Source organism: Rhinolophus sinicus, chromosome 11, assembly GCF_057876585.1.
Source record: "Rhinolophus sinicus isolate RSI-liver-muscle chromosome 11, RSI-T2T, whole genome shotgun sequence".
Classification (NCBI taxonomy): domain Eukaryota; kingdom Metazoa; phylum Chordata; class Mammalia; order Chiroptera; family Rhinolophidae; genus Rhinolophus; species Rhinolophus sinicus.
Genome location: NC_142511.1, coordinates 10,699,086 through 10,714,828, shown reverse-complemented (window position 1 = coordinate 10,714,828; position 15,743 = coordinate 10,699,086). Strand labels below are relative to the sequence as shown.

The window sequence follows — 15,743 nt, the reverse complement described above, 5'->3', positions numbered from 1 at the left end:
AACAAGGTTCCCAATAAGAATTAAAAAAACAATCCACAATGACTTTCTCAAAGCACTTAATGTAGCTCTAAATAATCAGTATTCTGATCATCATAAACCAATGTTGTAATGGCAACTGTTGGCACCAAAGCCGTTGTGCTATAACTACCAATGTACTAGAACTTTTTTTTTTTCAGTTTTAGAATTTTTTTAGTGTAAGTTGTAAATCTCTTGGCAAATGGATGGCTAAAATCTTAACACATAATTTAAGAGCCAAATTATGTCAGATAAAGAGGGTGCTAAAGGAGTGCCAAGTACATTTAATTAAGTTTGTAATATTATTGGATGAGTTTTCATCATGATCTTAAATGTCTCAGTTATCATTCCCAATATTTCTTGGTTTCCACTGGCAGTTTAGTAGTGTGGATGCACATTCATACCCTACCTTCTGAATTATTTGGCAAAAGGCCCCCACTTCGCTCCCATTTGAGCTCAAAACTGTAGAAGCAGATCATATATTCCAGGTCCATCAGTATCACTGACAGGCTGTTCAGCTGATCGGCCAGCCAGAAATCCGCAAAGCCTACCTTATGGAAGGGGGCTGTAAATACTCGAAACTAGGAGGAAAAAAAATCAGAACACAGAGAAACAAGAAAATTCATATTAAATTTCTCTAATTCATGTCTGACCATGCAGCATCATTATTTTAGCTGATAAACTGGAAACTAATGAGTCAATCACAAACACAGGGACCTGGCAACAGTGGCTAGGTTGAGAATTAGTGCTAGTGAGAGGAATGAGTTGAATGCATAACTAAGAGAGTAAATAAAAGGGGGGAGGGAAGGCAGGAATTGCTAGAAAGTAGAGAAGTGGGAAGAGTTGAAGCTGAAAGCAGAGTGATAGAAAGTAGAAGCACTGATTGGACACTTAGTATTAGGCTCTAGGGTAAATTTTGCTGGAGACCCACATGCTATGATAAATTCTGAAGTATTCTCCCATCTTAGCTGGGATGGAAGCTTAGTAAATGAATACAAAGCTCTTTGCCTACCAAGGACAGGAAGGGAAGGATGGTATGTCGTCTGAAGCATGCCTTATTCGCTAAGCAAAATCACTTTCGTTTCACTAATGCCATGATGATGACTGCATTTGTTTTCAAATTATGCCACAAAAAATCAGCCCACATCCCACTGTTATGAAAACAATGATAAATGAACTCAGGTTAAATGCACTGAGCACTAATCCATGCTGCATATTTTTCTCATAATGCATTTCTCATAAGCTACTAACAATCCTATGAGCCAGGTGTTACTCATATCCCCATTTTATGGAAGACTTAACAACAAATGCATCCTGGCCTGTTCTATGGAAAGCTGTTTCCCACTGCAAAGAGAAATCCTGGAATTGCAGAGGCAAGATCAGATACTATTATCACCATAAATAGCCTCAAATTGTGCAGAATGCCCTGAAAGGCCTTGAGTGAAGTGAAGATAGGGTGAAGGCAGTTTTAGCCCTCACCCTGTCAGACCCTTTCTGTCTTGTACAGATGAAAATGGACTCCTAAGCAAGGAATTCTGGCTAAGCGGCAGTTTTGAGAAAGTAAGTCTAAATCTGTAGCTCTCCTGCCATCTAAATTATAATCATTTAGTGGACATATTCAACCTGGGAGACTATGGCTCTCTTCTCAGACCTGGCAGTTTTTTTCTATTCTTTCTCTATTCCCCTTTATTATTTCAGGGAGAATAACGGCTATATTACAAATCGATCCTAGGTGTCAGCAACAACAGGTATTGCCTTGGAACTTTGGAAGTCAGACCAGGTGTTTGCAGGACACAGTACAGACTCTGGGAAATTATATTCTGGAGCTGACATATTTTGAGTCCATGGCTCAGTCTCGATCTTGATCACTTACTCACCCTTTCAATAAGTAAGACAGAGAGACAACCTATATCACTTGCAACCATAAGTTCCAGATACAGCAAACTCTTTTTTGGGGGCGGGAGCAGTTAGGGGTTGAGATGTTAGTCACTTACGCACGGAAAAATTTTGGTACCAGTTTATGTAGTATTTTAAGAAACTCTAGGGTATAGAATAGATTTAAAAGATTTACACAGTCAAATTCATCTTGGATTTATATGAATTCCCCCTTTTGAGTGAGAATTCTTCTTCCTTTCTTGTTCTGGTTAAGGTCTTTCAAACTTCTACCTTGTTGTGATTTTGATTAAAATGATAATGATCCACCAAGTCACAGTACTAAGAAAGCTAGAGACAATTCTGGATATTTGGTGTTTCATCCACATACACAAAAAAGCCACGAATAAGTTATTATACAAAATATATATGCTAACCTCAGCTTCTAAGTTAACGCAGATCAAGAGCTGAAGTTTTAATTTCTACTTTTTAGAGGCTTGTGAATAATCACATTCTTTCCAAATTTAATTTTTGTATCCCATTAATTTGATCCACTCAATCAAAGTTAAACACCTTAGATAAAGTGACTACCAGGTCTAGCGGATAAATGACCATGACCGTGTTTAAGAGTACAGATTATGGAGCCAGACGGCCAGGGCTCATATCCCATCTCCATTACTTACTGTGCAACCTCATCTAACTTCACTGAACCTAAGTAAGTTTCCTCATTTATAAAATGTGGATAAATAGCAGCTCCAACCTCACGGTTTATTATAAGGATGCACAGAACAGTGCATTATTAATGAGAACATCTCTCTACTTATTCTTATAGTAGAGACAAAAATTTTTACTATAAAAACTTTACTATAAACTAAAGAAAATATTGTAAAGAAAATATTGGGGAAAAATCAATTTCCAAATTATATAGCAAAGTTCTCTAATTTAAAAACTTTAAGTAGCCTTCTATAGGAATAAGTTGATATTTTTGTTTAGAAAATCAGAGGCATTATTTATACTTCCTAATGGATTTCCAATTAGGGCAAATATAGATCTGGAGAAATGATGTATGACTTAATGAATGTAAACAAGCTGTACTAATTTGACATATGATAGTAATATCAAAATAAATCAATTCCCTATAAACTTTTTTAGCTTTTTTGGGGGAGGAAAGTACCATATATCAAGTCATAGATTCAAATTTAAATATGGGTATAAATAGCGCCCAGTGCCTACCACTATGGCCAAATGATGTATGTTCTTTTCCCACTAAAAATTAAAGAAAAAACGAAAGAAAGAAATGCAGTTTTACTTTAAGATGAGGCTCTAGTACATTTCATTGTTCTGTTATTTCTTATTACATTATCATTGCCAACCTATTCCATCAATAAGTCCTCATTTATTAACACATAGAAGACACATAGATAAATGTCTGCTCAATGGGGAATCGTTCTGCTAATAAGAGTAACTGCTCATGCGTGAATCATAGCTTACTGTTTAAACAAAGAAGGATGCACTGGGGAGATGCTCATTTAGCACAAAATGTACACAACTGTATTATATTCTGTTACTGCAATGACACAATCATATTAACACCTGAGTTTTCTGAGTCTTTCAATCCGCATTTCAAAATAGCGTTATAAAGATTTCACAATAATTGAAGCAGGAAACAACAGGTGTTTATAATTTGAAAGTTATTTCCTTGTTACCAAAAGATACTACATTTTTAATGTAAATAACACAGTTTAGTTGTACTATTTGGAAATGATTTATTTTTAGTGTAAATTTCAAGAGAAAAAGATGGCTCAAATTTTTCTTGTCTTAAAAAAATTCATCTAAAAAGCGTGTTTTCTAGATGATGATAACAAAACGTATTCAAGGTGATGGTATACTTAGGACTTATCAAAATACTCTTGTACATCTAACTTCCATATTCAGCATTCAAACCCAAAGTTAAGCCTAGTGGTGCTATACATAAAGGAAATTATTTGTTCTTTTATTTATTTATATTAATGAAATTGGAGGAAAAGAGGGAGAGTCTCAATTTGTGATAAAAATCCTAGTAGAAGAAATAAGATATACAAATAAATGACTATCAACTATGGAGGAAAAAAAAATCAAGGAGATTTGGGCCATTTTCTTTTTCCTGATTGCTATAAATTCTCACCTGTATTAGAACATAGGTTGCTTTTTATCTGTTGAATGCTTTTTTTTTTTTTATAGGAAGGCCATATTTTACGCCCCTATGGGGCATACAAAAAGGAAAAAAAAAAAGAAAACTACAGTGTTCAAGGCAGTATACTTTATAAGGTGAAAAAAAAAAATTATTATTTCACTTTCAGAAAATCCTGAAAGTTTGTGTAGAGATTGGTCAATTTAATCACTAATCTTTATTCTACTGTTAGTTGTAATTCATAATATAAGAAATAATTATGAAAATAAAAGCATTCTCAATTGATTTTCAAAACAGAGCTGGTTTATTAATTTAGGAGTAAGTAGAAGTCCTTTCCCAAAGCTATCTTTACACTATCACAAAAAATATGGTTACCATTTTTGCAGGAAATTCTACATCCTAATGCTGAGACTGCATGATTCTGAGATTAAGAAATATGTAAAGTGGAAGAAGAAATGGAATTTATTATAAACAAAGAATCAAAGTCAGTTTCTCAAATTAAACTTGGCGATATGGCAAGATATTCCTGTTACTCTTAGAAAACCAATCTTTCGTAAAACAAAAATTTGGTGAACTACTTATATGAATTTAACATAAAAGTAAGTTTTACCTTTTTTTAAAAAAGGAAACTTATAGAGTGCTACATGTTATCACAGCTGATTAAATAATCTGTATAATTAAGTAATTAAATTAATGAATTATTATTTATTTGCAAAATCACTTCAGTATCGAGACATCTTCATACTCCATTTCTGGAGGAAAGAAACGCATGTGTGCTGCTGCCAAAGCCACTGCACTCTGCAGCATCAGGTGTACATCATACTGTATTCTTGGCCCCTGAAGCTGGAGCTTCTCATGCAGACTACAGTCAGTGAGAACTGAGCCTCCTGGAGTCGTGCAGTACAGCAGCCTTGGTTTCATCCTGGAGGAAGTCAATGACCAATAGGCCACTCTAAAAATGGTACACAAATTTCTGGACTTACCAGCAGTTTAAGCAGCCAAAACCGGGATTTATAATAGAAAGTTTTGGTGGGGTTGATAAGAAAGAAAACCATAAATCCATAAAGGACAAGTGGATACACATATGTAGGGATGATACTAATTGGAGCAAAGAAGCATGCCAGAAGGCTCAGGCACCACAATATCCCAAGGAATCCAGCAATCTGATAAATGATGGAAAAGACAAAAAGAGAAAAAAATTGTTATTTTATTTTTACCATTACTCAGAAATCTCTTTAATAAAACAAAGGTAAGAAAAATGTTTAGTTACGAAGTCAACAGTCCTCTTCAAGTAGAAGATGGATTTCAGTACCCACTAAACCAGTGTGCATAACTAATGCAAACTATAGTTGTGGGACTTTATGTCTTGCTTTGATTACCTCAAAAAGATGTTGATGAGACAAATTGCTTCTCGGATTCAGTTCAAAGATGAGCACGTGATTTACTCCAGCCTGTCTCCAACCATACGTGTTGATGCCCAGTAGGAAAAGGAATTCAATCAGAAGAAAGCCACCCCGATAGATTCTTATCAAGGGCCATACACTTCTATTTGTTTCAAGTTTAAATACAGCTGAAAGAATATCAATTAACTGGTTAGAAAATTCATAATGTCTCTTTTAATAATGTCTTTTCTCTTAATTCTCAACAGCCCCGGCATAAGTATTTTTTATAAATAAAATCTAAATCTAGATTATCTTAAGAGTCTGATATACTTGCTTCCAGGTTCTTTCCTTTCTTCATTTCACCAGAATAATTTTCCTGAAATTTTACTGTTACCATGTTGATCCGTAGTTCCATTAATTTCTTAGCTCTCAGAGAACCATGGTAAAATAGTTTAGAACCACAAGATAAGTTACATCAGCTGGGGATATCCGGCATGACACAACGTCTTGGGTTTTGTTTTGTCCATCATTAAACTGGATATAGTAATACCTACCTCACAGAGTTGCTGTGAAAATTAAAAGAAATAGTCCACACGACACTAATGTGAAAATTCAAAAATCATACACGTGACAACAGTTAATACTTGTAGAATGCTTCCTATGTGCTAAGGATTGTTCTCAGTATCTTTACCTATAATAATTCACCTAATCCTCACAATGGCTCTGTGAGTTGAAAAGTATTATTGCCATTTGATTGATGAGGAAACTAGAGCACAGAAAATGTTAAGCAATTTGCTGGGGCTCCTAAGCTAGTATAGGGCAGAGCCAGGATTTTAACTCAGTTTTATTTCAAAGCCCACAGTCTTAACCACTACATTCTAGTGCCCATATACCCACACAAACATTCAGGATCACGGCTATTGTATTGCTCTCCAATAATTAGAACATTCCAACACCTTAGCCTTGTAATTCATGTTCTTCACAATCTGATCTCCAACTCACTGTTCCCATTCTTTTCTCACAGTGTCACTAAACATTAATTCTTACCTCCTGATGAATTTTATTATCCTTTTTAACAAGTTTTCATTTCACATTTGCTTATGTTGTCCCCTAGACCTAAAATGGCCTTGCTCTTTCAAACAATTCAAATTCTATTATTTAAGAGCCAGATCCTTTTCTGTTCAAAAATTCATTGCACCAATATGTTTCATTTTGGGCCTACTATGGGCCAAACATTTCAATTTGTGTTACAATTTCTCAATTTTTCCAAATAACTATAAAATGCATTATTAGTACTATTCATTTGAAATTTAATTATATACTACCGTATACACTTACTTAAAGAACCGCTTATTATTTAATTTTGTATTCTCTATAGTACACAGCACATTTAATAATTTAAAAATAACACGGTACAGAAAGTCTTTGCTTTGGAGTCAAATGTGATAGACCAGATTTCAAATCCTAGCTAAACTAGGGCAAATTATTTAATTTTTCTAAGTCGCCGTTTCCTTGCTGGTCAATGGGGGATAATATCTACTCTAAAAAGTTTGTTAAGAAGATTAAATGTAATAACATACATTAAATGACCAAAACAATGTCTGGCCTATTATGAGTATTCAGTATATATCAGGATTTGTTTTCCTTTTACTTGAGGAAACTTCATTTTTTCATTAATTTAACAAATATTTATTAGGTACCTATTATATGTGACACCAGTCTGACAAAATACCTGTCTTCAGGAAACTTTTGTATAATATTAGACAGTGATAAGTTTTTTGAAAGAAAAAACGTAGGATAAGGAGATAAAGAATGCTCTTAGGTGTTCTTTTAGGTAGGGTGGTCCAGAAGACCTCTCAGGATATTTGCAGAGCATTTACATTTCCTTAAGGGAACAGAGAATGAATCATGTGACTATCTGAAGGCACAGAGCTCCCAGTAAAGGGAGAGTTCAAAGGGCTCCAAGATAGGCATGAGCCTGGTGTGCTCCAGGCACAGGAAGAAGGCCAAGGCCGCTATGTTGGAATAAAGGAGAGGTAAAGTGCTAAAAGGGAGCCAGGGGCAGATCCGGCAGGACTTTGCAGGACTTTGTCAAGACTTAAGCTTTCACTTTGATGTATGAAGCCAATGAAAGGTTTTGCACATAAGTGACATGACAAGATCAACAATTTTAAAGGGTTATTCTGGCTGTTACTGAAGAATAGACAACAAAGGAACAAGTATATTGTTACTGCATCAAATTAAGTAAAGGTTATTAAGAATCTATAAGAGAAGTTTTTAAAAATCTATACAGGAAATTTTTCATCTTCATGAGAACTACATAAATTTCAGACAAATTATTAAATATCAGGTCATGTCCCCTTGAGAAACTACAGCAATTATGTGCATTATTTTTTTGATGTGAATGTTTGAAAACAAGAATCGTGCTTGTACATGTATTACTACTGCAGTGTTTCCCTCTCAACTCTCAACACTGTTATCTTTTAAGCATCTGCTGGGAGATAACTAAGGACAGACAGCTGACTTTAACTGTATGTACCCTGCCTCCCCTGACCCCACACACAAAGATCAAACTAAGAGGGGATCTAAGGTGAGAACACAATGCAGGACACTAAATGCATACACCACAAACATTAAAAAACTCAGACTGCCTCACAAAAACTTAGTCTATATTTATGAAAGCAAACACCTCAACTTGTCCCTGGAATTTTAAAAAACTTCTTTTCGATTCGTTCACATAAAAAGAATAAAGAAGTGTATGTATTTATTTAGTCTTATGTCTTATTTAATGATACCACCATGCTCATCTTGGAAGTAAAAGAAAAAATTCCACATACGAATGACTAAGGTTTTCTCTACAGAAAGATCAACTCCTATCAGCTGCACTATATTGATATAGTGCTTCACAACTATAAATGTGTTTTTACTAACATTTGTCGGCTGAACTCTAAGAACTGGTCTCAAACTCTTTGCATTCTTATCATCCAATACTCTCCTTTACCCTAGGTGAATTTATCACTTCTCTCCTGCATAACCCACTCCCCTCCGCCTATGCTCCACCCCATACCCCGGCCAACTAAAGTTAAAATCTATGCTCATCTGTCTCCTTCACTTGGAGTATCTTTCATTCCATCAACGTCCAGCATAAATGTCTCCCTGATGCTCTCATTTAAAAGTTATCACTTGTTCCTTTGACCTGCTTATGCAGAAGATTTAACACTTTCTATCTTGTTGTATATTACTATTGTTTTAATATGTCTTAATCTCCCTGGCATAATAATAAACTTAATAGGAAAAGGGATTCTCTTATCTATCTTAAGACTCATGGGTATCAAGCACAACTGTGAGATACATAAAATTTCTTTGTTGAATGAATTCAAAAACGATCCTTTAAATTTAAGGTATTAAGCTCCTTTAACAAATGAGGAAACTGTTTCAGAGAAGTGATATCCTCAAAAGCCAAACAATTAACAAACGGTGGAGCTGGGACTGAAACCCAGGCAAGGCCTTTTAAAGACTAGTAACTGTTCTTTCCACAATAGCTAGCTTGATCATCTGGGGGCTAGGTTTTTTATTGTAGTATTTCCATACATTCTACATAAAAAGACTGCATTCATCTCAAGAAATAGAACCAGATTAAAATATGATCATAGGGCCGGCCTGGTGGCTCAGGTGGTTGGAGTGCCCTGCTCCTAACGCTGAGGTTGCTGGTTTGATTCCCACATGGGCCAGTGAGCTGCACCCTCTACAGCTGAGATCGTGAACAATGGCTCTCCCTGGAGCTGGGCTGCCGTGAACAGCTGGAGGTCAGCGTGAGTGGCTGGCAGCCAGCATGAGCAGTCGTGTGCTGCCATGAGCGGCCCGTGGCCAGCGTGAGTGGCCGGCAGCTGGCGAGAGCTGCCGTGAGCTGCTGTCCGCCTGCCTCAGCCGGGGGGGTGGGGGGGGGAGCGCCCAAGACTCATAATACCAGCATGGGCCAGGGAGCTGTGTCCTCCTACACAACTAGACTGAGAAACAACGGCTTGAACTGGAGTGGGGGTGGGGAATGAAAGAAGGGGGAAAATATCATAAATTATAACAATATTAAATCATGAGCTCATGTAGAAAACAATTACTAGTTAATTTTTAGTAATTAGAAGGAGAACTCTGAAAATACAAATGAAAACACATTGTAACAGGTAAAGTTCATACACTCTCTAAAAGCTATTACAACTTGGGTTATAATTTCATAATGTGCAATTAACAATCTTAACTAAAAAGAATGTTTATGAGGAATAATGAGTTCAGTAAGATTACTTCTTAAACATCCAATATATGCCTTGCACTGTTAGGAATTTAAAATACAAACATGAAAAATACATAATCTCTGCAATCGAGAATAGTTAAGTGACAGTGATATAAACCTTCCTTGTTCAGGCACTATTATGATTACTGCAAGTCCAAAACAGGATATAATGGAAATTTATACAATAACATCCATTTCTAAGTCATGTAGCTTTGTAGACTTCACTGAGCAGAATTTAATCCTTTATTAATGATTCAGTTATTATAAAAGGACACAGACTCTTGAGGTATACCAGGATTATTTGCCCTTAAAGTAAAAGTCTTCAAGTGCAAGAACCTTTGAGATGTGTCTGTCTTTTTGTTGTATGTGTGTGTTTGTGTGTGTGTGTGTTTTATTATTAGTTTTAGGTGTACAAAACAATGTAATAGATATTTACACCCCTCACAAAGTGACAATCCTGTGTGTGTGTTTTTGTGTATCATTTAATTTCATCTTGGTCCTTCTCTTCCGTCCATTCAAACTTCCACCAATATTTCTGAATCCCTACTATGTCCCAGGCAGTGTTCTAGGTGCTGGAAATACAATGGTGAACAGAAGAGATAAAAGCCCAGGCATCAAGGTACTTACATTACAGTGCGAAAACGGATAGCAAGAACATAAATATAAAATATTATGTCATGTAATTACAAGTGCTCGGAAGGAAACTAATGTTGGCTAATGGGATAGAACAGGTTCTTTTAGGGTAGGGTGATCAGGAAAGGCCTTGTTGAGGAGGTGGCATTTGAACAGAGACTATAAGAGGTGAGGGAGTAAGCTACGTAGACTTCTTGTGGAAGAGTCTTTTTAGGAAATTGCAAGTGCTCGTAGACGGGAATGAGCTTGAGGGTGGTTCAAGGAATAGGAACAACACACGTGTGGGTGGAAATAAAGTGAAAGTGACTGAAACTAGGTGTGGGGAGGATGACAGGATGTAAAGTTAGAAAGGTCCACAGGGGCGAGATTTTGTAGGGTCTTGCCAGTCATAGTAAGAAGCTTCAATTCTGTTGTAAGAGAAGCCATTAATGGATTTTGAAGAGGAGAGTGACATGATCTAACTCATATTTTTTAAAAAAGACATTAGTGGCTATAGGAGGCAAGAGTGGTTTCAGGGAGACAAGTTCAGAAGGTTGTTGCGGTACACTAAGCAAGAGATGGTTGCTTAGACAAGGATGGCACTGGTGGAGGTGGTCAGATTCAGGATGTGCTGTGAAGACAGAGCAACAGGATATGCTGATGGACTGAAGATGAGGTATGAGGGGAAAGAGAGGCTAAAGGTTTTTGGCCTGAGAAACTGATGAAAGATAATGCCACATGGAAGAGAAAGTGTACGAGTATATAAGGGTTTATAAAGGTACATGTAAGTTTGAGATGTCTGTCAGACACCCAAGTAGCCAATTATATAGCATTCAGAGAAGACAGCGTATATATAGCTACTTGGGAGTCATTAACAGATAGATGGTATTTATAGCCATATGTTTGAGTAAGATTGCCTAGGTAGAAAATAAACATAGACAGAGGAAGAGATCTGACGATTGAGCCCAGTGGTAATCCCCAAAATTCAGATGTCACAAAGAAAAAAATAGCCAGCAAAGGAGAGTGGGAAAGAACTGCCGGTCAAATATAATAGAAAAACCAGCACAGTGTGGTTTCCCCAAAACAACTGAAGAAAGAGTTTCAAGGAATGATCCACAATGTCAAATGCAGCTGAGAGGGTATTTGAAATTCTGTTGGGAGGTTTAGTAAGATTATGCTTCCCTTGATGTTATATCATTTCTTCATGTTGGAAGTGCACCTGTTTCTAGCAATTCCTCCTACCTCTTTCTAATTTTTAACTTCTATAGAATAGGAAATTATATAACCAAGCTTCTTAAAATCATATGAAAATTGCAAATAGGTTCTGGAAAGGATGTAAGTCTCCAAAAAAGCAGGTGACTAAGCTTTAGTACATGAATTTTGTAACCCTATTTACTACTATCTGTGATCAAGGGGGCTGAGGTTCTTGAACACTGAAAAAGTCTGAAGAAATTATGCATAAACACTGGAAAATAATGGAGAATAAGAGGTCATCAACTAGCAGTATTTTAAAGACTAATATGTACACAAAGGGAAAAACAAACCCAAACAAATGAGCTCCACTCATTTATCTATAATAACAAAAAACTTAGCCTTAACAGATTTCCCTTTCAGTAGCTTTGGTCGTTTGGCAGGTAGTAGTTTTGGTAGGACAGAACATAGCATAGACATATTAGTAAGAAAAATTTAATACAAAATTTAAACTACTTACCGGCAAGTACAAGGGTAACATTCAGTACAATGAATATGCCACAAAATAGGCCAACTCTAAAAGTAGTCCATGCTGGTGCAGGCTGTGGACAGAAAAACAGCATTTTGAGTATGGGGCAAAATACAAATACATTTAGTATATGCTATAACAAAATTCTACCATGTATGAGCCTCAAAGTTTTACAATGAAAACAAAAATATTTTATGATCTGAATTTTAATAAATCTGACCCAAAGAATCATCTTTTCTTCAGTCTATAATACTAGAATAGAGTTGCTAATTGTTCGAATTCTGCTACAGAAATCTGAGTCACTAAATAAACAAGATGACAATCTTAGGTATCAAATTATGTACGTGTATATACTGATTTTCTTATAGGACAGATTTAAGTGCAATTTCATTTTTACAGTGTACACATCTTTAAATGTCGTAAGTCAGTATTACTCAATTGGAGTTCACATATTTGGTACAATCAGTAATAGGGACAACAGTAAAAATAAGAACACTTACTTTCTGATAGTACTTACACTATTATACTGGGATAATTCAAAGTGAATTTTTAAAGATATACTAGATTCTCAGAGCCCAACATATCACAGTATGTCCAGGGTGTGCAGATTCAAAAATATTTTTCTCTATTACAATGTAATTTTATATTTAGAAAATGACAAAAAGAATTCTGTTTTCTAAAATAAAGACAGTATTTGATATTTTAAATGTAAAGGGATGAGAAACACGGAGAGAATTAATCTTAGGGATTTAAATATTTGCTATGAATATTGCAAAAACTTTTGTTGTTGTTAGAGGTGATGTTACATTTAAGATACTTTAAATGTTTTCTAAAAAACCTTAAAACAAAAACAAGCATTCAGACGCCCTCTGATTTCTTCTTTATCAAGACAGATATCTATAGAATTGTTAGTTTAGGACTTGAAAGCATCCAGAAGGAAGACAGTCATTTGTTTTTTTCAAAAATTTTTTCTTTAGTTTTCAAAATTGGGCAATTTATCATACATACAAAAGAATATATCTATATATCTATATCCATATCTACATCTATATCTATATCATCTGTATCTCTATAAATAAAATGTATTTGGACTGTTAGGAACTGAATCATAACATATACCTAAACTTATTATCATCAATCTTTAGAAACAGAACATGTCTATTACCTTTGAAGTTCCTAGCTCTTCCAGATCCAAATACCTACCCCTCCTCACCAGAGATAACCATTTCCATGTTTCCTTTACCTTACCACCTCTACATGCCTTCTTAAACACCTCAATTTTTCAAAATTAATTTTCTTATTTTAACTGCTTTATAGAAATATAATTCACGTACTATAAATTGCACATATTTAAAGTATACAATTTGTGTCTTTCTTCTCTGGATGCTTTTAAGATTTTTATCGTTTACCTTAAAGCAGATTGACTATGATATGTCTATTTTTAAAAAACTGCTTTATTGACTACACTGACACACAATAAGCTGCATATATTTAAAGTGTACATGTTGATGTTTTGATATGTGCAAACACCTATGAAACTATCATCATAATCAAGAAAAAAAACATGTCTATCATCTCCAAGAGTTTCCTCATACCCCTCTATCATCCTTTTCCTCTTATCACACCCCACTTACTCCCAGGCAATCACTGATCTGCTTTTTGTCAACATACATTAGTTTGCATTTTCCAGAATCTTAGGTAAACAGAATCATACAGTAGGTACACTGGTATGTACTCTCTGTTGGCCTGGCTTCTTTCTCTCAGCATAATTACTTTGAGATTCATCTATATTGTTCCATATATTAATGTTTACTCCCTTTTTATTGCTGAATAGTATTCCATTGTATGGATATACCATAACTGTTTATCCATTTACCTATTTATTGATAGACATTTGGCTCGTTTCCAGTTTTAGGCTATTATTACACAACTAAAGCTGTTACAAACATTTGTGTATATGTCTTTACATGAACATATGCTTGCATTTGTCATGGGTAAAATACCTAGGAGGATAATGGCTAGATCATGTGGTAGGTAAAAGATTTAACTTTTTAAGAAACTGCCAAACTGTTTTCCAATGGAGTTATATCATTTTACATTTTACAAGCAGCATGAGATATAAGAGTTCTTGTTCCTTCAACATTTAGTATGCCAATCTTTTACATTTTAGTCATTCTAATAGGTGTGTATTAGCTCAATAGTTTTAATTTGCATTTGCTATGATTAATGATATTGAACATCATCTGTTCACATGCTTGTGTACCACCCATACATCTTTCATTAAGTATCTGTTCAGATCTTTTGCCCATTTTTAAGCAGGGTTGTCTGTTTTCTTATCATTGAGTACTGGAGTTCTTTATACATTCTGGATACAAGTATTTCATCAGATATATTTTGTAAATATTTTCTCCTAGTCTGTTGCTTTTCTTTTCATTCTCTTAACATTGTCTTTTGAAGAGAAGTTTTCAAAACTTTGATGAAGTGTCATTTCTAAGAAATCTTTATGTAACCCAAAGTCACCTGTACTTTCTCCCATGTCTTCTTCAAAAATTTGTAGTTTTAGGTTTTCATTTAGGTCTACGGTACACTTAAAATTAATTTTTGTATATAGTGTGAATATATGGAAGTTCTTTTTTTTATATGTAAGCCAATTGCTCCAGCACCATTTGTTGAAAAAGACTATCCTTTCTCCACTGAATGGTCTTTGCATCTTTATTGAAAAGTAGTTATCCATACACTTACTGGTCTATTTATAGATGCTACTCTGTTCCATTAACCTATTTGCCTATCCTGACACTAATACCACACTGTCTTGATTACTGTAGCTTTAATAGTAAGTTTGATATCAGGTAGTGTTAATCCTTCAACTTAGTTGTTCCAAAGTTGTTTTGGCTATTCTTGATCTTTTGTATTTCCACATAAATTTTAAAATCTGCTTACCAATTATAAAAAAAAAAAAGTCCTGTTGAGATTCTGAGTTGGATAGTGCTGTATCTATAGATCAATTTAGAAAGAAATATCTTTAAAATAATGGGTTTTCTAACCCATGAACTTGGTATATCGCTTACCTATTTTTCTTTAATTTCTCTAAGCAATGTTTTGTAGCTTTCAATGTAGAGATCTTACTCATCTTTTGTCATACTTATCCCTAAATATTTCATATTTTCATTATGAGTAGCATTATTTTTAAATTTTTTCATTTCCAACTGTTCTTGATGGTATACAGAAATACAATTGATTTTTATATATTGATCTTGTATTCTGCAACTTTGCTAAACTCACTTATTAGTTCTAGTAGCTAGTCTATAGATTCCTTAGATATTCTACATACGTTATAATGTCATCTGCAAAAAACCCCCACCAGTTTAACTTCTTTCTTTCTAATCTGAATACCTCTTACTTCTTTTTTTTACCTTACTGCGTTGGCTATAATCTCCAGTACAATGTCGAATATTGTCCTTAAGTTAAGGAGAAAGCATTCAGTGTTTCACCATTAAGTACGATATTAGTTGTAGGTTTTTGTAAAGACCTTTTATTAGGATAAGAAAGCTCTTTCTGTTATTGATTTCTATGCCACTGTGGTTAGAGAACATTATTTTCTATAATTTAAATCTTTTGAACTTTATTGAGACTTATTTTATACCACAGAGGGTATCACTTAATTTTGTGTGTGTGTGTGTGTGTGTG

The 15,743-nt window shown here is 34.8% G+C and overlaps 1 protein-coding gene across 1 annotated transcript in view; it reads right to left on the bottom strand.

Annotated features, from left to right (window-relative positions):
• XPR1 (xenotropic and polytropic retrovirus receptor 1) overlaps positions 1-15,743 on the bottom strand; it is a 131,656-nt gene that overhangs the window by 25,232 nt on the left and 90,681 nt on the right. The window contains exons 7-10 of the mRNA XM_019733509.3: positions 12,048-12,129; positions 5,437-5,627; positions 5,041-5,220; positions 425-596 (exon numbers count right to left, since the gene is read on the bottom strand). Of these exons, the coding sequence (XP_019589068.1) occupies positions 425-596; positions 5,041-5,220; positions 5,437-5,627; positions 12,048-12,129 (625 nt within the window). The remainder of the gene's footprint in view (positions 1-424; positions 597-5,040; positions 5,221-5,436; positions 5,628-12,047; positions 12,130-15,743) is intronic.